This window comes from Saccopteryx bilineata, chromosome 3 (genome assembly GCF_036850765.1).
Source record: "Saccopteryx bilineata isolate mSacBil1 chromosome 3, mSacBil1_pri_phased_curated, whole genome shotgun sequence".
Taxonomy (NCBI): Eukaryota; Metazoa; Chordata; class Mammalia; order Chiroptera; family Emballonuridae; genus Saccopteryx; species Saccopteryx bilineata.
Window position 1 is genome coordinate 1,383,322 of NC_089492.1, and position 27,802 is coordinate 1,411,123.

The window sequence follows — 27,802 nt, forward strand, 5'->3', positions numbered from 1 at the left end:
AGATTTCACAAGGAAAAGTTAAAAATATTTGAAGAGCAGCATGGAATGGGTGGGGTGCAGCCGGGTGGCTCTGGGAGAGGCCAGTGTGGGGGGTCTTCAAGCCCTTCGGCCCACAGGGTGTCAGGTAGAACAAAGGGGGCTGCATCTGCCCCTCCTAACTCCCATTTTTGCCAGGACTTTGTGGGTCAGAGGGACCACAGTCTCACCCAGAGGAACAGACGTGGTTGAGACATTCAATGGCTGTTGTTGGGCAAATGAGTTTGTAACATATGATTTTTAACTTTGCTCACTTTTATTGTTACAAAATGGTGCTGGGCAGTCCCAGGCAGGAATATGTGGTCTGTGAAATTGCAAATTACCTTCCTGCTTGGAAATGAGGAGCCCTGAGGAGCCACTGAGCCACCTCACCCGCAGGTGTTGTAAAGTACCAAAAGCTACAGAATCAATATTAATATTTTAAGAGGCTTGAAAAACATTTTGTTAATTTGGGTTAAGGTGTGCAGAGAAATTTTGTGAATAATCTCTGTACTGTGTGATTGGCATAAAACCAGGATGGCCCTTGGCATTGTATTGTAAATGCAAAGGGGAGGAAAACATGGATTCCCTGACATTCCACCACACCTGTGGGGAAAGGAGTGAATGGCTAGCCAGGTGCAGGGAGAGAAAAGCCAAAATAAACCTTTTCTTATAGTGATGAGCCATTTGCAGGCATTTGTCCCCACAGAAACTACCTCTCCCACATGAATGCATATAGTTAATGTGTGTGACTCTGGACAGAGAGATGGCGGATAAACATTAGAAAATATAGGAATGTCTTTTAATCTGTAAAGAGACATCTTTCTATCATTGTGTTGACCTGTAAATTTTGTTTTCTCCCAAATGATGTATGGCTTGCAAATTGAACATGGTCCTATCATGTTAAAGGACATATGACTATAACCAATAGTGGTAAAGGGCTCCTAATTGCAATTTTTGCTTCTATACTTCCCGCTTGCAAAACTATAAAAACTAAGTAGAACAAAGGGCCGGCGCGCTCTCCCTCAGACTTCTGTCGGAGCTGCCGCCGCTTGGCCAAGCTAGACAATAAAGCTCTGGTGTGGAATTGATGGATTTTATTCCTGTCTTCAATGTTTCGAGTCCCTGAAACATTGGATTAGGCTTAACAGGAAGGGCCATTGTTTTGCTAGTGCGTGCTGGAAGAGAGGTTTTCAGGCAGAAAGTTTTGAAAAGAGGCAGAGAGAGAAGCCCTGTTTGGAGAGTGAGGGCAGAGAGAATGCAGAGTGCTGAAGAAGCCATGTTGGCAGGGAAAGAGAAGGAGTGCAGATGGGGAACCAGAGCTGAGGGGCTTTGCGAACTCCGCTGAGACGGGTGGGGCCTTTGATTCCAGGAGAAACCGGAGAAGATTCTCCTGGTTGTGGAATTGGAGAATGTGTCTGTGGCTTTGGGAGCGCTGATAAAAGGGAAGTTTTTTCCTTGTGTGTGTTGTGTGTTGGCCGGTGCGAGACTTTAATAAAGGAAGGGTCTACTATGTTTCAGCTTCACTATTCCTTTACCATCGGCCCGAAATGTGAGAACCTGCATTCTGGTTCTCACAGAATGTGCACGGCCATGACGGCAGTGAATACTGGCCATACAGCTGTAAATGCCATTCTGGTGTCTCTGGAACTGACTAACTGCAGACTGACCCACCTGAATTCCAAGGAGCAGATGAAGTCTCACCAGTTCCCTATCAACACACGTCAGGGAGAACTTCCCAACCCTATACACCCCCAGACTCCCTCTTATCAGGGCTTACGCCCATCTTGGCCTCAACCCATCTGCACCCAGATGAACTAATAAGTCCATTGTGTTACCTCCCTGGGCCTCCTGGGGTTCCTCTCATGAACCTCACACAGGACACTCTCCCCCTACGCCCACCTCACCTGGAGCCCCTGTGCACAGGGTCAGGTGTGTGGTGTCAGGACCCTCACACGGGGGCCGCTGGGGCTGGGCAGACTCAGGAAGGAAAGGAGCTGGGGTCTCCAGATGTCTTGTCCCAGAGGCACACCACCCCCGCTCAGGCCCTTCGCTTCCTCACACGGGGCCCCTAAGCCTGGGGAGCAGCAGCCCCCTTGTGGGGTTGGGACTGAGTCTCCCCTTCAGCTCAGGTAGTAAGAGGACCCCTGGGAGGAGCCCCTGGTCTGCTCTGCTCCCCTGGCTCCTGAAGGGAAAACTGAGCTGGAGCAGGGGGCAGGTCCCAGCCACAGACAGAGGGCCCAGGGCAGCACCCCGGGCTCAGCACTAGTCCTTCTCCCTCGGGAGGGCCGGACCCTGGTCCTGAGTCCCTCTGGCCTCCACCTTGAAGTCTCTGTGGGGTTCCTGAACCCACACTCAGGGTTCCAGGTGATGCAGCTGGGAGAATGGGGAGAAGGTGAAGCTCTGGCTCCCCTTGTCCCTGGGGTCCCTGAGGGGGCAGCTGCTAAGAGGGGAAAAGTGTGAAAGACCCTAGAGGGGAGGAACCAGGCCCGGTGCCCTGGGAGGCGGCTCCCTGCACCTCAGCCACCACAGGGCCCTGGACCAGTGTCTCCTCCTGGGGGGTCCCGGGGGGTCCTGGGGGGGGCTGGAGGGCAGGGCGGGTGCTGGGGAGGAAGTGCTTCTCAGAAAGTGCCGGGGTCCAGCCCCGGGGGAAAGGATCCAGGGGTCCCACAGGAAGAGACGGCGTCGGCACGAATCGAGTGAGAGAGCCGAATTCTTTTCTTTCTCTTTATTCTCCAGTTAGCATTTACTGCCAGGCATCTCTCTCAATTGCTGGTCTAGCTTTCCTTTTATGCACACACACTAAGTTACAATCACATGGTATTCAGAATACATTGATTAATCATAGTTTTTGTTTCACTATGGTTACATTTCCTAGGTAACAGTTAATTCATTTCTATAAACTATAAATCATTCAAAGTACAATTATACAGTAACTTGAACAGCAATAACAATGTTGGTACAAACTTCTAAAAGGTCAGTACTGAATAACAACTCTACCTTACCTATGATGCTATTGTCTAATCAAATTTTATTTATTACTATATTCATACTCTAGTTAAGTTCTAACTTTACTTTTCTCAGAGTGTTCCACCACCTGCAGGTCAGGTATGCAAGAAGAATGGAAAGTTTCTTTACCACATGAGAAGGCTAGGGAGGAAAAGTGATGAATTAAGTGAAGGCTGAAAGGTGCTCTGTGTATAGTTACTGTTTCCTACCTATTCATAAGTCACAATCTATTCTTTCTAACATGATTAATAAGAAGAAGTTCTCCTACCAACTTAACCCTTATGAGGGATATCATAGCCAGCCTCTTATGTCTATGAGCCCAGTTCAAGGGGCTTACAGGCTTTTCTGTGGAACTCACACCCTCTGTCTCATTTCCAAAGAAATTACTACGAATCTACAGGGAAAGCACGGTACTATTATCCCTGTGCCATAAATGATAGCACATACCCAGAAAAGGGGGGATATAAGGCCAGATTAATTCAAAAAGGTCAAAAGGGGGAAGTATCGTTGTGCCTCTCCTCTGCGGTGACTTTGTCAACCCGCAGCTGTTAGTCTTCACTGCGGTGACTATATTAACCAGCAGCCATTGGTCTTCTTCTGCTGTGACTTTGTCAACCAGCAGTTGTGGATCTTCTTCTGCTGTGACCTTGTTAGCCAGCACTAGTGGATCGGCTCCCGACAAGAAAGTGTGGGGCCTCCCTCCCCACAGGACAGAGCTGTTTCCCCCAGGAAGGCCCAGAGTGCCTGGCTGAAACTGGGCTGAAGCCAATCTCCCTTTGAAGGGGTCGCAGAGACCACCCCTCCACCCCCGGGGGCGCTGAATGGCACACAGAGAGTGGGCAGTGCAGGGAAGCGTTTATTTGCTCTCTGAGGAGGGGCTGGGGGCACACTGGCTGTGGGAGTGGTCGGGAGGCCTCTGGGTGCTGCTCTCCTGGAGGCTGCTGTTCAGCGAGGGCTTCGTGGCCTCTGCCTCTCTGGTCAGCGGTTCATTAATGGTGTTGGCCAAGCAGGCGGGCTTGGGGGCACAGCGGGGGGCAGGCATGAGTAGGCAAGGTTCAGCTCAGGATGGAGACTGCCCCCTTGCCTGGGCCTTCTTCCCGAAGTCCCTGGTGTAGGACAAGTCCAGCTCGGCCAGTGTGCAGAACACTCCCAGGTCTGAGCGTGTGTGCACGCATGTGCGTGTGTCTGCATGTGAGCGTGCTGCCTGGAACTTGATTGCCCTGCCCCTTTTCTGTGCTGAAGAGGGTCCTCACAGCAGGGCCCAGAGGAGTGTGGGCCCCAGGCTGAGCAGGAGCCCCCCAGCGAGGGCCCAGAGACTGTGCCCGGCCCGGGTCACCCCATTACAGAGGTCACTTTCACAGCAAGAGAGACCCTGCACTTCAATCCTGGAGATCAGCGGATTCTGCACTGAGTTGGCTATGAGTTGCATAGCCTCTGAAGCCGTTTCGCAGGAAGGAGCACAAGACCCATGATGCACCTTCGTCTGTTGTCCTGTGGGCAAGAATAAAAGTGACTGGTGTTGGAGGCTTCGTCCTCTTTGACCTATCTGTGCTGACCCTGGTCGCCCTCTCCCAGGCCTGCTTGGCCATCCATTCCTCTGCTGGGAGGCCCATCTCGTCCCTCCAGGCCCTAGGCTTTCCTCCAGTCAGCCTTTGCCGGCTGCTCTGTACAGAAGGGAACTAAAGCAGGGACATGGCACAGCCCCAGGTGACCTGAACATTGGCCCCTGCCACACTCACAGTTTCCACGAGCCCTCCTGACCCCCCCGTCATGGTGTGGGCACCGGGAACTCACCATTCGTCAGGGTCGTGACTAGGTCACCCTTATAGCAGACGTTGGATCCCCCTCCACACGGGAGGACTTGGCACTGCTCCATACCCTGGATACCAGTACAGAGGTAGCACCGTAGGCTCAGGGCTGGGGCCAAGTGGGGAGACAGGTCAGGCACAGATGATAGGAAGACTGTCTTTAGATCCCACAGACCAGAACCACCAGTGGAGCCGGGTCTCTGGGCAGCCTCCCTCCCCCCCTCCCGTCCCCTTCATGGGAACTGTGGCTCCTGGGATGGTAGGTGTGGGAAGCAGAACCTACAGCCTCACAAACACAGCCTCTCACGAGGGATTATGAACCCACCCTCCCGGGACAGTCCCTGCCAGTTGCCCTGGTGCTCACCATGATCGTAGCACAGCAGGACGGTCAGCAGGATGAGATAGAGACCTCTCATGGTTCCTGGACAGCATGCAATGCAGGGAGGGGCTGCAGAGTGTCCCAGGTTCAGGTTCGAGCCTCCCCTCCCCAACCCTGGCCCTCCGCGGCTGACCGCCCTGTGTGCCTCCCCCAACCTCTCCCTTATCCACTCACTGTGCACCCACTGGTAGCTTCGGTCCCACTCAGCGTGACGGCATCTGAAGCCACTTCCTTGATGCTCACATGTATGTACCCAACACCCTTGTGTCCCACCCCTCGGCTGGGATTACTTGCCCGCAGTGTTCTAGCTCTCAGACCCCACCCAGGTTCTGGAGTCCAAAGTCAAGAGGGGAGTGTTAGTTCTTGGCAGAAATAGAATTTCTTCTTTACAACCAGTCAGATGTGTTGGAGAATTTCCAAGGTGAAGTGGTGGCCCTTCCACAGCTCTCTGCTGACCCTGTCTACCCTCCTCAGAACCGTGAAATGCGACCTGTGTTCCTTCCCCTCTCTAGACTGATTCTCAGCCCCACCGGTCTCGTCGTCACTGGGCGCCCATACATTCCCCAAGAAAGATGGCACAAAAAAAGCTACAGAACCAGAAAAAATTTAAATGTTAAATACACGTTTTAAAAGCTGGTGGACATGAAGTCTTGGATACCAAGCAAGTCATTGTTATTACGTCCTCCCTTGCACACTTCCTAGGTTGAGATCATGATTTGTATAATCTTAAACGTCTAAGGCAGTGGTTCTCAAAGTATGTGCATGGTGCACTTGTGCGCCCTAGATTACCAGGTGCGCCCTTTGGTGTCCCAGAGAAACATGTGCCTGTTGGGACCAAAAAGCCAACAGGGTTTTTAAAGTTTAGATTTTGGGGGGACAGAGGTGTGGGGAATTGGCTATAAGCTGACAGTCTGCCCAACCTCCCACCTCACTTGCCTGATTAGGTTGCAAAAGGCTGTTAAGCTGTGGTGCTGGATGGTTTACACTACCCCCATGTTCCCCGGAAAGACTGGAAAAAAGTTTCTTTTATCCTTTGTTTGGTGTCAAGTTAATGATATGTATGGTGGGGGTTATCTGTAGTTGGTAAAATTTTATTTTCTTTTTTTTTTTTTTACAGTGACAGAGAGAGGATATATAGGGACAGACAGGAACGGATAGAGATGAGAAGCATCAATCATTAGTTTTTGAACGCTGTGACACCTTTGTTGTTCATTGATTGCTTTCTCATATGTGCCTTAACCGTGGGCCTTCAGCAGACCGAGTAACCCCTTGCTCAAGCCAGAGACCTTGAGTCCAAGCTGGTGAGCTTTGCTCAAACCAGATGAGCCCACGCTCAAGCTGGCAACCTCGGGGTCTTGAACCCGGGTCCTCTGCATCCCAGTCCGACACTCTATTTACTGCGCCACCACCTGGTCAGGCTGTACTTGGTAAAATTCTTGGGTTGCCTTGGCAACATGATCAGAGACCGTTGATTTGCTAATGGTCTCACTTTGCCTTATAAATATAGCAAGATGCGGTTTTTGGGCATGCTTTGTTCTTGCCAGCAGCAATTACAGGGCCTTTCCAACCCCATCTTTTATTTCTTTAAGTGTATTTTCTTTATATATATATATATATATATATATATATATATATATATATATATATATATATATTTTTTTTTTTTTTTTTTTTTTTTTTTTTTTTTGTATTTTTTTGTATTTTTTTGTATTTTTCTGAACCTGGAAACGGGGAGAGACAGTCAGACAGACTCCCGCATGTGCCCAACCGGGATCCACTCGGCAGGCCTACCAGGGGCGAAGCTCTGCCCACCAGGGGGCAATGCTCTGCCCCTCTGGGGTGTCACTCTGCCGCGACCAGAGCCACTCTAGCGCGACCAGAGCCACTCTAGCGCCTGGGGCAGAGGCCAAGGAGCCATCCCCAGCGCCCGGGCCATCTTTGCTCCAATGGAGCCTTGGCTGTGGGAGGGGAAGAGAGAGACAGAGAGGAAGGAGGGGGGGTGGAGAAGCAAATGGGCGCTTCTTCTATGTGCCTTGGCCGGTAATCGAACCCAGGTCCCCTGCACGCCAGGCCAATGCTCTACCGCTGAGCCAACCGGCCAGGGCTAAGTGTATTTTCTTTTTTTTTTTTTTTTTTTTTTTTTTTTTTTTAATTTATTCATTTTAGAGAAAAGAGGGAGAGACAGAGAGAGAGAAGGTGGGGAGGAGCTGGAAGCATCAACTCCCATATGTGCCTTGACCAGGCAATCCCAGGGTTTCGAACTGGTGACCTCAGCATTTCCAGGTCGACGCTTTATCCACTGCGCCACCACAGGTCAGGCTAAGTGTATTTTCTTAATTCCGCACGGTTCCCACTCAGGAGCGGGACTTACTAGCTGCGCTGGTTCACGGCATGTGCCCAGATATAAAAATAAATACAGTTACTCTATTATATCATTTCATTAAGGAAATACCACTCTTTTTGTTAACACATCATTATTATATTTATTACTAACACTTCATTATATTATGTATGTTTCTCATAAACTCAAGAATGAAAAAACTTAACACATTCGCACTGGGACCTGCAGAATTTACTAAATCTTACAAAGAATGTATCTGTATATATAAAAAGATAACATTTTTGTCGTTTTCTTTGTTTTTTTTTAACCTGTCTTTTTTACAAATTCTAAAATGCATAACTCAAAAAATGTAACATAAAAATGTTTTTTTAATGTCAGAATAAATGTAATTTTGTCGTATTTATTTCATTTAATTACCATAAATGCGTGCTTGGACTTTATATTTTTTCTCTTTAATATTTGACTTAATTATAACGTATTTCTCAGAAATTTGTATATAGTATGCTTCCAATCATTTGTAGGATTTTAAATGTGCTCCAACTTCAAAAAGTTTGAGAACCACTGATCTCTTGCATATAACATCAACGTATTTGGCTAGCAAACCCAAGCCGAATAAAATGTGTGTTCCTGCTCCGTTTATTGCTGGTGACTCAGAAGACAGCTGTTTTGTTGGTTTTTTTTTTGTATTTTTCTGAAGCTGGAAACGGGGAGAGACAGTCAGACAGACTCCCGCATGCGCCCCAGGGGGCGATGCTCTGCCCCTCCTGGGTGTCGCTCTGCCGCAACCAGAGCCACTCTAACGCCTGGGGCAAAGGCCAAGGAGCCATCCCCAGCGCCCGGGCCATCTTTGCTCCAATGGAGCCTTGGCTGCGGGAGGGGAAGAGAGAGACAGAGAGGAATGAGGGGGGGTGGAGAAGCAAATGGGCGCTTCTCCTATGTGCCCTGGCCGGGAATCGAACCCGGGTCCCCCGCACGCCAGGCCGACGCTCTACCGCTGAGCCAACCGGCCAGGGCCTCGGAAGACAGCTGTTTTTATGACACAAGCAAGAAGACACTAGTCTTATCTAACAGAGATGTACTGAAATCACATGAACTTGCATAGCATTTGTGCCAGTTCCTATATTTATGACAGTTTTTAGTGAGATTTCATTTCTATAAGCTCTGCTTATGTTTCAGCTAATCAGAACAATCTTCCTCATGGTATTTTATCATTTAATTTGAAAACAGCATCGGGAGGTCTGAGACCATCGTGTATACACCAGGTAGAGTACACGCACACACACAAACATACAGAAGGACACTGAGGCCTTGATTCTGAATGTCTGCCTTACAGAACTGTGATCGAGTCCATTTCTGTTGTGGTAAGCTGCCAGTCTGTGGCACTGTGTTTCAGCAGTCCTAGGAGCCCATAGGGCTCCATGTCAGCACCTGTCAGATGCGCCCCATCCTGCAGGACATCCTTGTAGCCCACCCCTGGGAGTTCCACCCCCTCCCACAGCCAGGGGATCCTTCCCTTGTCACTGGGTCAGCCGAGTTCCTAATTGTAATGTGCTCAATGTTGCCAATCCTCTTTCTGGATGTGCATTTTCTGTCTGGGTAAGAATGTTTCCCCACAGTGAGGCCAGGAGGCTCTTTACCCACATGGCCCCCTAGGAGCTTTGTTGGGCAAATGAGTCTGTAAACTATGATTTTTGAGTTTGCTCACTTTTATTGTTACAAAATGATGCTGGGCAGCACCAGGCAGGTATATGTGGTCTGTGAAATAGCAAATTACCTTCCTGCTAGGGAAGGGCCATTGCCTTGCTAATGTTTGCTGGAGGAGAGGTGTTTGTACCAGAATGTTTTGAAAAGAGAAGGAAGAAGGAGAAGAGGCAGAGAGAGAAGCCCTGTTTTTGCAGGGAGAGCAGAGAGAATGCAGGGAGCTGAAGGAAGAAGCCAGTTTGTGCAGAGAAGGGAGAAGGTATGCAGGTGGGGAACCAGAGCTGAGGGGCTTTGCGAGCTCCGCTGAGAGGTGTGGGGCCTTTAATTTAAAAAGGAAACTGAGAAGATTCTCCTGGTTGTGGAACCAGAGGATGTGTCAGTGGCTTTGGGAGCCCTGAGTAAAAGGGAAGTGTTTTTCCCTGTGTGTGTACTTCATCAACTGGTGCAAGACTTCAATAAAGGAATGGTCTACTATATTTTGGCTTCACTGTTTCTTTTTTTTTAAAATAAATAAATTTTTATTAATTTTAGTGGGTTGACATCAATAAATCAGGGTACATATATTCAAAGAAAACATGTCCAGGTTATCTTGTCATTCAATTATGTTGCATACCTATCACCCAAAGTCAGATTGTCCTCCGTCACCTTCTATCTAGTTTTCTTTGTGCTCCTCCCCCTCCCCCTCCCTCTCTCCCTCTTCCTTCCCCCTTCGCCCCCTGTAATCACCACACTCTTGTCCATGTCTCTTAGTCTTGTTTTTATGTCCCACCTGCTGGGGTCCAGCCCCGGGGGGAATCCAGGGGTCCCACTGGAAGAGACGACGTCAGCATGAATCGAGTGAGAGAGCCAGATTCTTTTCTTTCTCTTTATTCTCTCGTTAGCATTTACTGCCAGGCTTCTCTGCCAATGGCTGGTCTAACTTTACTTTTATATACACACACTAAGTTACAATCACATGGTATTCAGAATACATTGATTAATCATTGTTTTTGTTTCACTATGGTTACATATTTCTAGGTAACAGTTAATTCATTTCTATAAACTATAAATCAGGTGGTAAGTCATTCAAAGTACAATTATACAATAACTTGAACAGCAATAACAATATTGGTACAAACTTCTAAAAGGTCAGTACTGATTAATAACTCTACCTTGTCTAAAATTCTATTGTCTAGTCAAATTTTATTTATTTACTATGCTCATACACTAGTTAAGTTCTAACTTTATTCTTCTCAGAGTGTCCCACCACCTGCAGGTCAGGTATGCAAGAAGAAAAAAAAGTTTCTCTACTCTACCACATGAAAAGGCTAGGGAGGTAAAGTGATGGATTAAGTGAAGGTTGAAAGGTGCTCTGTGTATAGTTACTGTTTCCTACCTATTCATAAGTCACAATCTATTTTTTCTAACATGATTAATAAGAAGAAATTCTCCTACAAACTTAACCCTTTACGAGGGATATCATAGCCAGCCTCTTGTGTCTATGAGCCCAGTTCAAGGGGCTTATAGGCTTTTCTGTGGAACTCACACCCTCTGTCTCATTTCCAAAGAAATTACTATGAATCTACAGGGAAAGCACGGTACTATTATCCCTGTGCCATAAATGATAGCACATACCCAGAAAAGGGGGGATATAAGGCCAGATTAATTCAAAAAGGTCAAAGGGGGAAGTATCGTTGTGCCTTTTCTTTGCAGTGACTTTGTCAACCCACAGCCATTGGTCTTCACTTCTGTGACTTTGTTATCAGCAGTTTTTGATCTTCTTCTGCTGTGACCTTGTAAGCCAGCAGTCGTTGATTGGCTCCCAACAACCACCAATGTATGGAATCCTGTAGTTCTTGTTTTTTCTGATTTACCCATTTCACTCTGTATAATGTTATCAAGATCCCACCATTTTGTTGTAAGTGATCCAATGTCATCATCTCTTATGGCTGAATAGTATACCATGGTGTATATGTGCCATCTTTTTTATCCAGTCTTCTATTTTTTTTACACTGATTAAAGCCTTTAAGCAAACTGTTGGCCAATACAGCAAGAATCCATAAAAGAGTAGTGTCCTTAACATGTTCACCAAGTCCAAGTTGGCCCCAACACCATGCCAAATCCCTGAAAAATGCAACCCAACCCCAGTTCAGTCTGTTAGGAACTGTCACAAGGAGCAGGAGTCCAGGAAAAGTCCACACAGGAAAAGTCTGCATGGCACTGGAATTGTTGTCACCATTCTATACTTTGCAGCTCATGTCCAAGTCCCAATGACAGCTGCTTCTAGCTGGTAATGATTCAGGTAAACTGGAAAAGCCATCTGCAGCATGTGTGGAGATGGAGCTTCTGTTCTCTTCTGCCTGGAGAGATGAGACCAGGTTGCTTTTCCCTGGAGCTCTGTGACTGTGGCATGGTAAAGAGAACCTTGGGATACACTAAGCTGGGTGGCAAAGGTAGATTCATAATAGAAGTTGGCAAAAGGGGGAAAGAGAGCTCTAAATTAGGAGTAGGTCCCAGCCTGAAATATGTGTGGGGCATTGAGGTAGGAGGAATAGAGGAAACACTATATATTAAACAAAGCAGCAGAAAACAGGACTATCAACACCCACAACAGAGATCTTCGAGGGAAGAATAAAAAACCTGACTATTCAGGCACGACATAGTTAAGTGGCCCTTGTGCAAATGAGATCAGTTTACCTGCTTCTTGGAAGAAATACCCCAGGCTCGTCCACAGTGTCGTAGATGGGGCCGATGGCCCTGGGCACCTTCAGCCTTCAGTGGCAAACCCCAGCTTTCTGGGCAAGGTTAGGTCATAGGTGGCTGGAGCAGGGCTGGAAGAGACTGAACCCTCCCTTAGAGGAGCGAGGGGGAAGCCTACCTTCCAGTGTCTCTTTTTCCTCACAGCAGAGGCATGTAAGCCTGGCAGGCTTTAGCTCAATGACCTTCCTTTCCACTATTGAAGCAGGACCCAGATGGCATCCTATGAGACCTCTTTGGGGCGTTGGAGCCTTTAAGGGTGTATCCTAAAAGCTGGTAGTTCCCCTGATCTCTATTGGGCTTTTTCTGCCTCTAGGTATCTTGAAAGCCATTCTCAGAAGATCTCGCTGAGGGGTTTGAGGATTCCCATCCGCCTATATAATACTTTCCATATATCTGGAGCAGTCTCGGTGTGGCTTCTTCAGTGTTCCTTGGATGAAGAGTCCTCTTAGTTTAGTCCAAAGTTGGTTTTTCCAGATGATAGTTCTTAAAATTAGTTTGTAATCCACTTTGGTTCTGGGAGGTGGGTGTTGGTACGTCCGCCTACTCCAGCGCCATCTTCTCTCCTCCACTGTTTCTTTATCATCTGCCTGAATCCAGTGAGACCCTGCATATGCACGGCCATGGTAGAGAATACTGACCATACAGCTGTAAACGCCGTTCTGGTGTCTCTGGAACCGACTAACTGCAGACTGACCCACCTGAATTCCAAGGAGCAGACGAAGTCAGACCTGTTCCCTATCAACACACGTCTGTGAAATCTTTCCAACCCTGTACATACCCAGACTCCTTCTTATTGGGGCTGACAGCTTTTTCCACCTCTGCCCATCTGCCCCCAGATGTGTTAATAAAGTCCATTGTTGTACGTCCCTTGGCTCCTGGATTCCTCTCTCGGTGAACCTAACACTTGCTGCTGAAACCCGGGAGACCCAACAGGGAGCTGGGCTCCGCTAGGCGCTGCCCCCAGTCCTTGGGCTTGCAGCTCGGAGAGCAATTGGCAGCAGCAGCTAGTCCTAGGCTTAGGGCTGAGACTCCTTAGTGGTCCCCTTCTCCCAGCTGGGTCTCCTGAGCCAGTGGAGAGGAGGAAACCAGATCAGGACCTCGGCTTCCATTGCTGACCCCCCATCCACACCAGCCAGTCATCTCAGATGAACGAGTACTCTGTGGCCCCTTCTGGGTTTCCTGATTTGCCCAAACAGAGGGTCAGGGAAAGTCTTAGCGCTTAGCCAGAACCGGCCTCTCAGAGGGACGCCTGACCCAGGTGCATGTCCACTGTGCCCACGGTCACAGCGCCACTGAACTTCCGGCTATCTTCACTGGCGAGGGGACGCCCTTCCTGCTGAAATACCTCACAGCAGACTGGCAGGGTTTCTCCCTCGTCCAGCCCTTGTGCTGCGGGGAATTCTCCATCCACGACTTCTAAAAACACTCCAATGGATGTCCTCTTCCGAAACCTAAATTGCTTCTGCCTGTCCAGGGAGCTCCAGCCTAAACGTCTCATTTTTACTGCAATGTGGCCTGACCCCGATACAGGCTAGACAGTGGGTCCACTTGGCCAGATAATGGCACTTTTGATCTTAACATCCTCACTGAGCTGGACAACATCTGTCGCCGCAATGGAAAATGGTCCGAGGTTCCCTATGCCCGAGCCTTCTTCACTGCGCCCTCGCCCGTGGCACTGCCCATCCTGTTCTGCTGACCAGACTCTCCTTATGCACTCCCCGCCCTCACTGCCGTGTCCACCTCTGAGTCTCCAGACACCAGCACTCCTCCCGACACCCCTTGAGATCCAGCTGACTTAAGAGCCCCTCCCCCCAGGGACCACCCTACCCGACCCTGAGCCCCATCCTTCACCTGCTCACTCCCCTCCGTCTCCTCCTGCTTCTAACAATTTCTCTCCTGTGCACACTCACTCACCATCCGCCCCTGAGGCTGCCTGGGTCCTCCCCCTCCAGGAGATAGAGAAAGCAGGAGGAATTGTCCAGGGGCACACCTCCTTTTCTCCTTATGACCTTTCCCAGATTGAAGAATGCCTCGGATCCTTCACAACGGACCCTTCATCAAGGAGTCTGAGACTGAACCCAATCCCATGACCTGACATGGCATGACCTTTACATTATCTTATCTGCCACCCTCTCCCTGGGAGGAGAAGGAAAGAGTCTGGCTCGGTGCCCGGGCACATGGGGATGATCTCCACAGACAGGACAACACCCAACCTGTAGGGGCCACCGCTGAGTCTAGACTGGCACTCGATTGTCAATATCAGGCCGATTCCCCTGGGCACCAACATAAAATCTATATGATTACTTGTTAATAGCGGGGTTATTGAAGGCTGCCCATAAGGGAGTCAACTGTGAAAAACTAAAAGAAATAATCCAGGGTCTGACCAGGCAGTGGCGCAGTGGATAGAGCATCGGACTGGGACACTGAGGACCCAGGTTCAAAACCCCGAGGTCGACAGCTTGAGTCCAAGGTCGCTGGCTTGAGGAAGGGGTAGCTCACTCTGCTGTAGACCCACGGCCAAGGCACATATGAGAAAGCAATCAATCAACAACTAAGATTCCGTAACGAAGGATTGATGTCTGTCTGTCCCTATCTGTCCCTGTCTCTGTCACTTTCACACACACACACAAAAATAACTCAGGCCCAAACAAAAACTATGCCTCTTTCTTTCCTGCCTAAATACGCATTTTATCTCTGTCAGTGCCAGCTGTCCGGCACAACTTACAAACACTGGAAGATGGCCCGCAGGCCCCACAAAGAAACCTCGTAAACCTAGTCTTTTTAGTCTTTAATAATCGAGATGAGGAGGCAGATTACAGAAATCCTAAAGAGATCAGGTAAAATAGGAAACGCTTGCTGCTGCCACGGACAACCCAGGACACAACACGTACCATAATCCGGACGAGGGGTCCAGCCCCCTCCAGGCCCTTGGTACTAACATGGCAAGGAGGGCCGCTGGGCTAAAGCGTGTCCTGGGCCTGGCCCCGTGTGCGGGAAAGAGGCCACTGGGAGTCAGAGTGAGACAAGGCCCCTCACAGCCAGGTCCCATCCCCTCCCCGGGTGTCACAGAGTGAGCAGGACTTGAGCTTGTCCAGCCTCCTCGGACTCGCTACTGAGGAGTGACCAAGCAGACACAACTGCCCCCGTGCCGATCACACCGTCGGAGCCTCAGGTAACCTTGAGGGTGGCAGGTAAGCCAACCTCCTTTCTAATCACCACGGGGAGAGGGGCACTTACTTGGCTTTACCTGAATTCCCTGCCCTTCATGTCCATCTCAGGTCTCCATCCTGGGAGTGGACAGCTTAATTTCCCCTCCATTAGCTAGTACCCCCCTTAACTGTCACCCCCTAATGCCCCTTTCTCACATTCATTTCTCATCCTCCCCAAATGTCCAGCTCCCATCTAGGTAGGGACATGCTGACAAAATTTAAAGCCCCCTTCATGTTCTGTTCATCAATACCACGAGCCAAAGCCTCTCTCATTCTCCTCCTTTCCGCGTCACCAGGACGCCCTCCCATCACCCCCATCACTCGTAAACCCTGAGGTACGGGGTACTTCCACTCCTTCTGTAGCTCGACACTATTCTCCTGTAGAAATAAAGGTCAAGGACCTCTCCAAATTTCCTTGCCAGGCCCTATGTCTTATCTTAGCAGAAAGTCTGAGAGGATTACAGCCCATCATTACCTGCCTTCTTTCTCAAAACCTTCTAAGTCAACCTACTAATTCTCCCTGTAACACTCCCATCCAGCCTGTAGGAAAGCACAGCTCCTGTGGCCTTGCTCAGGGTCTACGCCTTATTAACCAGACGGTACCACCCATCGGCCCGGTTGCTCCTGACCCGTGCACTATGCTCTCCCTCATCCCTCCAACACCACCCATTTTATAGTCCTCACACTAAAAACTGCCCTCTTCATTATCCCTTACATCCCAGTTCCCAAGACCTATTTGCTTTTACCTGCCTGATCCCAACACTAATCTCTAACGCCAATGAACCTGGACGGTCTTAACCAAGGCTATAAGGGTAGTCCCCACTTCCGTGGACAAGCCCTGGACACTGACCTTTCTAATCCAGACATTTCCCCAAGCACCCTCTTACACTATGTCCATGATCTCCTATCTTATACAGCCCTTCACAGGAACTCTATTAAACTCAGAACTTCCTAGCAGAAAGAGTTTACTGAATCTCACCTGCCAAAGCACGACTGTCTGTTCCCCAAGTCACCCTATCATGGTCTCGCTCTGACTCCCCCAAATCGAGGCATCACGGCCGACAGAAAGGGTCCCGTTGCCTCCCTCACAGCCCACAGCCAAACTGGACCTTCTACCTTCTCAGGCCGGCTGGACAGTTCCCCCTCTGGATCCCTAAGGTCAGTGTTCTAGCACGCCCTCTTTATCAGCTACAGAAGGACCCTTGTCAGACCCCATGGACCCTGCCCTCCCTGGACAAGCACACGTCAGTCCACTCCAACAAGCCCTCCCCTCAGCTGCGGCCCTCTCCCCCCTGACCTTCCCTCCAGTCCTTCAAATGACATCTGATGAAGGACAGGGCCTGGCGGTCAGGCTGTTAGGTCAGAACTGCGGGGGAGTTAGGAATGATAGCCTGCCCTATCATAGCAGCTCGACGCTACAGTCATAGGTTGGCCCACGTGCATGCGGGCACTGGTACCAGCCTCACTAGCTCAGGAGAGTGACAACTTAGCTTTCAGGAGGCCACCTGAGTTGATTCCTCTCCTTCCCGCACTGATCTCCATCACTGGGGAAATGACTCAGCAGAACAAGACGCAAAAGCTGCAGCTTTTCTTATACACACACACACACACACACACACTCACACACGCACACACACGCACGCACACGCGCACACATGTACACACTCACACACGCACACATGTACACACACACGCACCATGCAAACACACACACACACACATGCGCACACACACACGCGCGCGCGCGCACACACACACAGAGGTTCTCAGGTGACGACCTCAGAATACTCCCAGGAGGAAGAACGCAGTCGCTTCTCTCCCTGGGTGTCCTCACCCAAGGGCCCTCACGTGCTGTCTCTCACCACACCCTCAGCAGTCCAGCTCCAGGGAGCACAGGCCTGGCTCCATCGCTCCAGAATCCAGCCTCTTCCTCCTGATCACCACGGTGTTTACAGAACCGCGGACAGGCCATAATTAATCACGCAGCTTTCGGTGAACCCCTTTTATGGCAACAAAGACACACAAAATACCAACAGTACCCCAATGTTAACGTCTTTCCTTTACAGGTTTCTCGTCCTTGTCCCCAATAAGCAGGAAGCAGCTGCAAAGAGAAACGGAACTCCTTTTTCAGACATTCTAACAAATCATTCAACCAAAGCCGGGAATGTCAGGTAGAACAAAGGCAGCTCCATGTTGCCCCTCCTAACTCCCATTTCTGCCAGGACCTTGCGGGTCACAGGGACCACAGTCTCACCCAGAGGAACAGACACGGTTGAGAGACTCCAGGGCGGCAAACAGCGTTCTGGTGTTCCTGGAACTGACCCACCTGAATTCCAAGGTGCAGATGAAGTCTTACCTGTTCTCTGGCAACACACATCAGCGAGAACTTCCCAACCCTATACACCCCCAGACTCCCTCTTATCAGGGGAACGCCTTTTCTGGCCTCAGCCCATCTGCACCCAGATGAACTAATAAGTCCATTGTGTTACCTCCCTGGGCCTCCTGGGGTTCCTCTCATGAACCTCACACAGGACACTCTCCCCCTACGCCCACCTCACCTGGAGCCCCTGTGCACAGGGTCAGGTATGTGGTGTCAGGACCCTCACACGGGGGCTGCTGGGGCTGGGCAGACCCAGGAAGGAAAGGAGCTGGGGTCTCCAGATGTCCTGTCCCAGAGGCACACCACCCCCACCATAGGCCCTTCGCTTCCTCACATGGGGCCCCTAAGCCTGGGGAGCAGCAGCCGCCTTGTGGGGTTGGGACTGAGTCTCCCCTTCAGCTCAGGTAGTGAGAGGACCCCTGGGAGGAGCCCCTGGTCTGCTCTGCTCCCCTGGCTCCTGAAGGGAAAACTGAGCTGGAGCAGGGGGCAGGTCCCAGCCACAGACAGAGGGCCCAGGGCAGCACCCCGGGCTCAGCACTAGTCCTTCCCCCTCGGGAGGGCCGGACCCTGGACCTGAGTCCCTCTGGCCTCCACCTTGAAGTCTCTGTGGGGTTCTTGAACCCACACTCAGGGTTCCAGGTGATGCAGCTGGGAGAATGGGGAGAAGGTGAAGCTCTGGCTCCCCTTGTCCCTGGGGTCCCTGAGGGGGCAGCTGCTAAGAGGGGAAAAGTGTGAAAGACCCTAGAGGGGAGAAACCAGGCCCGGTGCCCTGGGAGGCGGCTCCCTGCACCTCAGCCACCACAGGGCCCTGGACCAGGGTCTCCTCCTGGAGGGTCCTAGGGGGTCCTGGGGGGGGGCTGGAGGGCAGGGCGGGTGCTGGGGAGGAAGTGCTTCTCAGAAAGTGTGGGGCCTCCCTCCCCACAGGACAGAGCTGTTTCCCCCAGGAAGGCCCAGAGTGCCTGGCTGAAACTGGGCTGAAGCCAATCTCCCTTTGAAGGGGTCGCAGAGACCACCCCTCCACCCCCGGGGGCGCTGAATGGCACACAGAGAGTGGGCAGTGCAGGGAAGCGTTTATTTGCTCTCTGAGGAGGGGCTGGGGGCACACTGGCTGTGGGAGTGGTCGGGAGGCCTCTGGGTGCTGCTCTCCTGGAGGCTGCTGTTCAGCGAGGGCTTCGTGGCCTCTGCCTCTCTGGTCAGCGGTTCATTAATGGTGTTGGCCAAGCAGGCGGGCTTGGGGGCACACGGGGGGCTGGCATGAGTGGGCGAGGTTCAGCACAGGGTGGAGCCTGCCCCCTTGCCTGGGCCTTCTTCCCGAAGTCCCTGGTGTAGGACAAGTCCAGCTCGGCCAGTGTGCAGAACACTCCCAGGTCTGAGCGTGTGTGCACGCGTGTGCGTGTGTCTGCATGTGAGCCTGCTGCCTGGAACTTGATTGCCCTGCCCCTTTTCTGTGCTGAAGAGGGTCCTCACAGCAGGGCCCAGAGGAGAGTGGGACCCAGGCTGAGCAAGAACCCCCCAGCGATGGCCCAGAGACTGCGCCCGGCCCGGGTCACCCCATTACAGAGGTCACGTTCACAGCAAGAGAGACCCTGCACTTCAATCGTGGAGATCAGCGGATTCTGCACTAAGTTGGCAGCGAGTTGCATAGTCTCTGAAGCCTCTTTGCAGGAACGGGCACAAGCCCCGTGATGTAGCTTCGTCTGTTCCCCTGTGGGCAAGAAAGAAAGTGCCTGGTGTTGGAGGCTTCATCCCCTTTGACCTCCCTGTGTTGACCCTGGTCGCCCTCTCCCAGGCCTGCTTGGCCATCCATTCCTCTGCTGGGAGGCCCATCTCGTCTCTCCAGGCCCTGGGCCTTCCTCCAGTCGGCCTTTGCCGGCTGCTCTGTACAGAAGGGAACTAAAGCAGGGACATGGCACAGCCCCAGGTGACCTGAACATTGGCCCCTGCCACACTCACAGTTTCCACGATCCCCCCTGAGTCCCCCTCATGGTGTGGGCACCGGGAACTCACCATTTGTCAGGTTCATGACTAGGTCGCCCTTATAGCAGACGTTGGATCCCCCTCCACAATGGCGGATTTGGTAATGGTCCGTAGTCCGGTAACTGGCATAGAAGTAGCACCGTAGGCTCAGAGCTGGGGCCACGAGGGGAGACAAGTCAGGCCAAGATCACAGGAAAGCTGTCTTTAGACCCCTACAGACCAGAACCACCAGTGCGGCCGGGTCTCTGGGCAGCCTTACCACACCCCTCCCGTCCCCTTCATGGGAACTGTGGCTCCTGGGATGGTAGGTGCCGGAGGACAGAACCTTCACAGGCTCACAAACACAGCCTCTCACGAGGGATTATGAACCCACCCTCCCGGGACAGTCCCTGCCTGTTGCCCTGGTGCTCACCATGATCGTAGCACAGCAGGACGGTCAGCAGGACGAGATAGAGACCTCTCATGGTTCCCGGACACCATGCAATGCAGGGAGGGGGCTGCAGAGTGTCCCAGGTTCAGGTTCGAGCCTCCCCTCCCCAACCCTGGCCCTCCACGGCTGACCGCCCTGCGTGCCTCCCCCAACCTCTCCCTTATCCACTCACTGTGCACCCACTGGTAGCTTCAGCCCCACTCAGCGTGACGGCATCTGAAGCCACTTCCTTGATGTTCACATATATGTACTCAACATCCTTGTGTTTCACCCCTAGGCTGGGATTACTTCTACCCAGAGTTCTAGGGCAGAAGGTCCTGTGGTCTAAGGCCAGGAAGGGAGTGTTAGTTCTTGGCAGAAATATTTATATAATTCCCTCTCCACAACCAGTCAGATGTGTTGTGGAATTTCCAGGTGAAGTGGTGGCTCCTTTCACAGCTCTCTGTGGACACTGTCTACCCTCCTCAGAACCGTGAAATGAGACCCGTTGTCCTTTTCTTCTGTAACCTGGTTCCCAGCCCCAGAGGTCTCATCATTATTGGGCCTCCGGGCATTCTTCAAGAAGGACAAGCCCCAAAAAACTACAGAAGCAAAAAAAATTTTAAATGTTAAATACATTTAAAAAAAAAACTGCTGGACATGAAGTCTTGAATACCAAGCAAGTCAAGTTATTGTGTCCTCTCTTGTACACTTCCTAGATTAAAATCATAATTTTTATAACCTTAAACATCTGATGCATATAACATCCACTTATTTGGCTAACACACCCAAGTAGAATAAAATGTGGGTTCCTGTCATGCTTGTTGCTGGTGACTCAGAAGACAGCTGTTTTTATGACACAAGCAAGAAGACACTAGTCTTATCTACAGAGATGTACTCAAATCACATAACATTAGATAGCAATTGTGCCAGTTCCTATATTTATGATAGTTTTTAGGGAGATTTCACTTCTACAAGGTCTGCTTATGTTTCAGCTAATCAGAAATTGTTCCTTATGGGATTTTACGATTTAATTTGAAAACAGCATCGGGAGGTCGGAGACCATCGTGTACACACCAGGTAGAGTACACGCACACACACAAACATACAGAAGGACACTGAGGCCTTGATTCTGAATGTCTGCCTTACAGAACTGTGATCGAGTCCATTTCTGTTGTGGTAAGCTGCCAGTCTGTGGCACTGTGTTTCAGCAGTCCTAGGAGCCCATAGGGCCCCATGTCAGCACCTGTCAGATGCGCCTCATCCTGCAGGACATCCTTGTAGCCCACCCCTGAGAGTTCCACCCCCTCCCTCAGCCAGGGGATCCTTCCCTTGTCACTGGGTCAGGAGAGTTTCTTAATTGTATTGCGCTCAATGTTGCCAACCTTCTGCTTTCCGGGTGTGTGTTTTCTGTCTGGGTAAGAATGTTTCCCCACAGTGAGGCCAGGAGGCTCTTCTCCCACATGGCCCCCTAGGAGCTTTGTTGGGCAAATGAATTTGTAAAGTATGGTTTTTAAGTTTGCTCACTTTTATTGTTACAAAATGGCACAGGGCAGCACCAGGCAGGTATATGTGGTCTGTGAAATTGCAAATTACCTTCCTGCTAGGGAAGGGCCATTGCCTTGCTAATGTTTGCTGGAGGAGAGGTTTTTGTACCAGAATGTTTTGAAAAGAGAAGGAAGAAGGAGAAGAGGCAGAGAGAGAAACCCTGTTTTTGCAGGGAGAGCAGAGAGAATGCAGGGAGCTGAAGGAAGAAGCCAGTTTGTGCAGAGAAGGGAGAAGGTGTGCAGGTGGGGAACCAGAGCTGAGGGGCTTTGCGAGCTCCGCTGAGAAGGGTGGGACTTTGATTCTAGGAGAAAGCGGAGAATATGTCAGTGGCTTTGGGAGCCCTGAGTAAAAGGGAAGTGTTTTTCCCTGTGTGCGTTGCTCATTGGCCGATGTAAAACTTCAATAAAGGAATGGTCTACCATATTTTGGCTCATCGGTTTCTTTATCATCTGCAAATATCCAGTGAGACCCTGCATGTGCACGGCCATGGTGGAGAATACTGGCTATACAGCTGTAAACGCTGTTCTGGTGTCTCTGGAACCGACTAACTGCAGACTGACCCACCTGAATTCCAGGGAGCAGATGAAGTCTTCCCAGTTCCCTGTCAACACATGTCAGTGAGATCTTTTCAACCCGATACATCCCCTAGAGTCCTTCTTATTGAGGCAGACAGCTTTTTCGACCTCTGCCCGTCTGCCCCCAGATGTGTTAATAAAGTCCACTGTGGTACCTCCCTTAGCTCCTGGATTCCTCTCTCGGTGAACCTAACACTTGCTGCTGAAACCCGGGAGACCCAACAGGGAGCTGGGCTCCGCTAGGCACTGCCCCCAGTCCTTGGGCTTGCAACTGGGAGAGCAATTGGCAGCGGCAGCTAGTCCTAGGCTGAGGGCTGAGACTCCTTAGCGGTCCCCTCCTCCCAGCTGGGTCTCCTGAGCCAGTGGAGAGGAGGAAACCTGATCAGGACCTCGGCTTCCACTGCTGACCCCCCCTCCACACCAGCCAGTCATCCAGGTGAGCGAGTACTCTGTGGCCCCTTCTGGGTTTCCTGATTTGCCCAAACAGAGGGTCAGGGAAAGTCTTAGCGCTTAGCCAGAACCCCCTCGCAGAGGGACGCCTGACCCAGGTGCACGTCCACTGCACCCACGGTCACGGCCCCACTGAACTTCCGGCTATCTTCACTGGCGAGGGGACGCCCTTCCCACTGAAATACCTCACAGCAGACTGGCAGGGTTTCTCCCTCGTCCAGCCCTTGTGCCGCGGGGAATTCTCCATCCACGCCTTCTGCAAACACTCCACTGGGAGGCCTCCTCCGCAGCCTAAATTGCTTCTGCCTGTCCAGGGAGCTCCAGCCTAAACGTCTCATTTTTACTGCAATGTGGCCTGACCCCGATACAGGCTAGACAGTGGGTCCACTTGGCCAGATAATGGCACTTTTGATCTTAACATCCTCACTGAGCTGGACAACATCTGTCGCCGCAATGGAAAATGGTCCGAGGTTCCCTATGCCCGAGCCTTCTTCACTGCGCCCTCGCCCGTGGCACTGCCCATCCTGTTCTGCTGACCAGACTCCTTATACACTCCCCGCCCTCACTGCCATGTCCACCTCTGAGTCTCCAGACACCAGCACTCCTCCCGACACCCCTTGAGATCCAGCTGACTTAAGAGCCCCTCCCCCCCAGGGACCACCCCACCCGACCCTGAGCCCCATCCTTCACCTGCTCACTCCCCACCATCTCCTCCTGCTTCTACCAATTTCTCTCCTGTGCACACTCACTCACCATCCACCCCTGAGGCTGCCCGGGTCCTCCCCCTCCAAGAGGTAGAGAAAGCAGGAGGAATTGTCCAGGGGCACACCTCCTTTTCTCCTTATGACCTTTCCCAGATTGAAGAATGCCTCGGATCCTTCGCAACGGACCCTTCATCAAGGAGTCTGAGACTGAACCCAATCCCATGACCTGACATGGCATGACCTGTACATTATCTTACCTGCCACCCTCTCCCTGGGAGGAGAAGGAAAGAGTCTGACTCAGGGCCCGGGCACATGGGGATGATCTCCACAGACAGGACAACACCCGACCTGTAGGGGCCACCGCTGAGTCTAGACTGGCACTCGATTGTCAATATCAGGCCGATTCCCCTGGGCGCCGACATAGAACCCATATGATAATAGCGGGGTTATACAAGGCTGCCATAAGGGAGTCAACTGTGAAAAGCTAAAAGAAATAACCCAGGGTCTGACCAGGCGGTTGCGCAGTGGATAGAGCATCACACTGGGGCACTGAGGACCCAGTTTTGAAACCCCGAGGTTGTCAGCTTGTGTAGTAATGTATCTGAAGAACTTCCTTGCTCTTTCAATAGGAAATAGAATTTGTATATTGCTTTTTTTCCCACCTCATTGAATTTTAGGTATAGCATGCCCCTAGGCATGGAGGGAGGGGAGAGACATTGGGAGAATCTGTGAAATGTGTGTCTTGTGAATCCCCACCTGTACGTAGTTGTAAGCTTGTGTCACGATGTTATGCCTCCCCCCCCACCTGTGTGTGGTCCAAGAGTCTCTGAGCAGCCTCTGAGAGGTAGTCAGGGCCGCATGATTTGGGTAGGAGGGTTGCCCCGTGTATGCCGCCGGCTTTTCATAATAAAACTCCTCAAAATTCATCTTGGTCTTGGTGTCTCTACATGAACCTGCAGATGTGAGGTACAGTACTTAATAACACTTGAGCTCAAGGTCGCTGGCTCGAGCAAGGGGTTACTTGGTCTTCTATTGTAGCCCCCCGCTCAAGGCACATATGAGAAAGCAATCAATGAACAACTAAGGTGTCGCTACGAAGAATTGATGTTGCTCATTTCTCTCCCTGTCTGTCTGTCCCTCTCTCTGTCTCTCTCTGTCTCTGTCTCACACACACACACACACACACACACACACACACACACACACACACACACACAAATAACCCAGGGCCCAAATGAAAACCCTGCCCTCTTTCTTTCCCGCCTAAACACACATTTTATCTTTCAGGCAGTGCCAGCCATCTGGCGCAACTTACAAACGCTAGAACAGTGGTTGGCAAACTCATTAGTCAACAGAGACAAATATCAACAGTACAAAGATTGAAATTTCTTTTGAGAGCCAAATTTTCTACTTAAACTATATAGGTAGGTACATTGTTATTAACTTAATTAGGGTGCTACTAAGATGGCCTTTGAGCCACACTCAAGGGCCCAAAGAGCTGCATGTGGCTCATAAGGTGGTTTGCCGACCACTGCACTAGAACAGGGGTCCCCAAACTACAGCCCGTGGGCCGTATGCGGCCCCCTGAGGCCATTTATCCAGCCCCCGCAGCACTTCTTTCATTGGTGGTCAGTGAGAGGAGCACATTGATCATCTCATTAGCCAAAAGCAGGCTCATAGTTCCCATTGAAATACTGGTCAGTTTGTTGATTTAAATTTACTTGTTCTTTATTTTAAATATTGTATTCCCGTTTTGTTTTTTTACTTTAAAATAAGATATGTGCAGTGTGCATAGGGATTTGTTCATAGTTTTTTTTTATAGTCCGGCCCTCCAACGGTCTGAGGGACAGTGAACCGGCCCCCTGTGTAAAAAGTTTGGGGACCCCTGCACTAGAAGATGGCCCTCAGACCCCACAAAGAAACATCATAAACCTACCCTTTTCAGTCTTTAATAGTCAAGACGAGGAGGCAGAATTACAGAAATCCAAAACAGATCAGGTAAAATAGGAAACGCTTGCTGCTGCCACGGACAACCCAGAACACAACACGTACTGTAATCCGGACGAGGGGTCCAGGCTCCCTCCAGGCCCTTGCTACAAACATGGCAAGGAGGGCCCCTGAATTAAAGCGTGTCCTAGGCCAAGCCCTGTGTGCGGGAAAGAGGCCACTGGGAGTCAGAGTGAGACAAGGCCCCTCACAGCCAGGTCCCATCCCCTCCCCGGGTGTCACAGAGTGAGCAGGACTTGAGCTTGTCCAGCCTCCTCGGCCTCGCTACTGAGGAGTGACCAAGCAGACACAACTGCCCCCGTGCCGATCACACCGTCGGAGCCTCAGGTAACCTTGAGGGTGGCAGGTAAGCCAACCTCCTTTCTAATCACCACGGGGAGAGGGGCACTTACTTGGCTTTACCTGAATTCCCTGCCCTTCATGTCCATCTCAGGTCTCCATCCTGGGAGTGGACAGCTTAATTTCCCCTCCATTAGCTAGTACCCCCCTTAACTGTCACCTCCTAATGCCCCTTTCTCACATTCATTTCTCATCCTCCCCAAATGTCCAGCTCCCATCTAGGTAGGGACATGCTGACAAAATTTAAAGCCTCCTTCATGTTCTGTTCATCAATACCACGAGCCAAAGCCTCTCATTTTTCTCCTTTCTGAGTCACCAGGACGCCCCTCCCATGACCCCTATCACTCCTAAACCCTGAGGTAGGCGGTACTTCCACCCCTTCTGTATGTAGCTCAACACTATTCTCCTGTAGAAATAAAGGTCAAGGACCTCTCCAAATTTCCTTGCCAGGCCCTATGTCCTATCTTAGCAGAAAGTCTGAGAGGATTACAGCCCATCATTACCTGCCTTCTTTCTCAAAACCTTCTAAGTCAACCCACTAATTTTCCCCATAACACTCCCATCCTGCCTGTAGGAAAGGGGCATGGCTCCTGTGGCCTTGCTCAGGGTCTACGCCTTATTAACCAGGCGGTACCACCCATCGGCCCAGTTGCTCCTGACCCGTGCACTGTGCTCTCCCTCATCCCTCCAACACCACCCATTTTATAGTCCTCGCACTAAAAACTGCCCTCTTCATTATACCTTACATCCCAGTTCCCAAGACCTATTTGCTTTTACCTGACTGATCCCAACACTAACCTCTAATGCCAATGAACCTGGACAGTCTTAACCAAGGCTATAAGGGTAGTCCCCGCTTCTGTGGACAAGCCCTGGACACTGACCTTTCTAATCCAGACATTTCCCCAAGCACCCTCTTACACTATGTCCATGATCTCCTATTTTATACAGCCCTTCACAGGAACTCTATTAAACTCAGAACTTCCTAGCAGAAAGAGTTTACTGAGTCTCACCTACCAAAGCACGACTGTCTGTTCCCCAAGTCACCCTATCATGGTCTCGCTCTGACTCCCCCAAATCGAGGCATCACAGCCGACAGAAAGGGTCCCGTTGCCTCCCTCACAGCCCACAGCCAAACTGGACCTTCTTTCCTTCTCAGGCCGGCTGGACAGTTCCCCGTCTGGACCCCTAAGGTCAGTGTTCTAGCACGCCCTCTTTATCAGCTACAGAAGGACCCTTGTCAGACCCCATGGACCCTGCCCTCCCTGGACAAGCACACGTCAGTCCACTCCAACAAGCCCTCCCCTCAGCTGCGGCCCTCTCCCCCCTGACCTTCCCTCCAGTCCTTCAAATGACATCTGATGAAGGACAGGGCCTGGCGGTCAGGCTGTTAGGTCAGAACTGCGGGGGAGTTAAGAATGATAGCCTGCCCTATCATAACAGCTCGACGTTACGGTCATAGGTTGGCCCACGTGCATGCGGGCACTGGTACCAGCCTCACTAGCTCAGGAGAGTGACAAGTTAGCTTTCAGGAGGCCACCTCAGTTGATTCCTCTCCTTCCCGCACTGATCTCCATCACCGGGGAAATGACTCAGCAGAACACGACGCAAAAGCGGCAGCTTTTCTTATACACACTCACACACACACACACACGCATGTACACACTCACACACACACACACACACACATGCGCACACACACGCACACACGCGCACACACACACACAGAGGTTCTCAGGTGACGACCTCAGAATACTCCCAGGAAGAAGAACGCAGTCGCTTCTCTCCCTGGGTGTCCTCACCCAAGGGCCCTCACGTGCTGTCTCTCACCACACCCTCAGCAGTCCAGCTCCAGGGAGCACAGGCCTGGCTCCATCGCTCCAGATTCCAGCCTCTTCCTCCTGATCACCACGGTGTTTACAGAACCGCGGACAGGCCATAATTAATCACGCAGCTTTCGGTGAACCCCTTTTATGACAACAAAAATACCAACAGTACCCCAATGTTAACGTCTTTTCTTTACAGGTTTCTCGTCCTTGTCCCCAATAAGCAGGAAGCAGCTGCAAACAGAAACGGGACTTCCTTTTCAAACATTCTAACAAATTATGCAACAGAAGCCAGGACTGTCAGGTAGAACAAAGGCAGCTCCATGTTGCCCCTCCTAACTCCCATTTCTGCCAGGACCTTGCGGGTCACAGGGGCCACAGTCTCACCC

The 27,802-nt window shown here is 51.0% G+C and overlaps 1 protein-coding gene across 7 annotated transcripts; it reads right to left on the minus strand.

Annotated features, from left to right (window-relative positions):
* Positions 1–2,728: 2,728 nt before the first annotated feature.
* Positions 2,729–27,542, minus strand: LOC136329423 (lymphocyte antigen 6H-like). 7 transcript variants are annotated; one of them, XM_066265542.1, is made up of 5 exons: positions 27,404–27,539; positions 20,161–20,312; positions 19,971–20,055; positions 19,589–19,711; positions 18,633–19,286 (listed from the first exon to the last, which is right to left on the minus strand). In XM_066265542.1, exons 3-5 carry the CDS (start codon positions 20,020–20,022, stop codon positions 19,045–19,047), a joined length of 417 nt encoding a protein of 138 aa, XP_066121639.1. In that variant the 5' UTR covers positions 20,023–20,055; positions 20,161–20,312; positions 27,404–27,539; the 3' UTR covers positions 18,633–19,044. The 7 variants fall into 7 exon arrangements, with proteins under 7 accessions (XP_066121634.1, XP_066121635.1, XP_066121633.1 ...); XM_066265537.1 differs by lacking the exons at positions 18,633–19,286; positions 19,589–19,711; positions 19,971–20,055; positions 27,404–27,539 and adding exons at positions 2,729–4,515; positions 4,819–4,941; positions 5,197–5,280 and having other exon boundaries at positions 20,161–20,211; XM_066265538.1 differs by lacking the exons at positions 18,633–19,286; positions 19,589–19,711; positions 19,971–20,055; positions 27,404–27,539 and adding exons at positions 2,729–4,515; positions 4,819–4,941; positions 5,197–5,253 and having other exon boundaries at positions 20,161–20,209.
* Between the last annotated feature and the right edge of the window lie 260 nt (positions 27,543–27,802).

Bases quoted from the DNA above. Each gene is read 5' to 3' on its own strand.
- LOC136329423 (XM_066265537.1), bottom strand. From the start codon at position 5,248: ATGAGAGGTCTCTATCTCATCCTGCTGACCGTCCTGCTGTGCTACGAT. The intron at 4,942-5,196 runs GTGAGCACCAGG...ACTTGGCCCCAG, and splicing joins CCTGCTGTGCTACGATCATG to CCCTGAGCCTACGGTGCTAC. The intron at 4,516-4,818 runs GTGAGTTCCCGG...TCTTGCCCACAG, and splicing joins AGTCACGACCCTGACGAATG to GACAACAGACGAAGGTGCAT.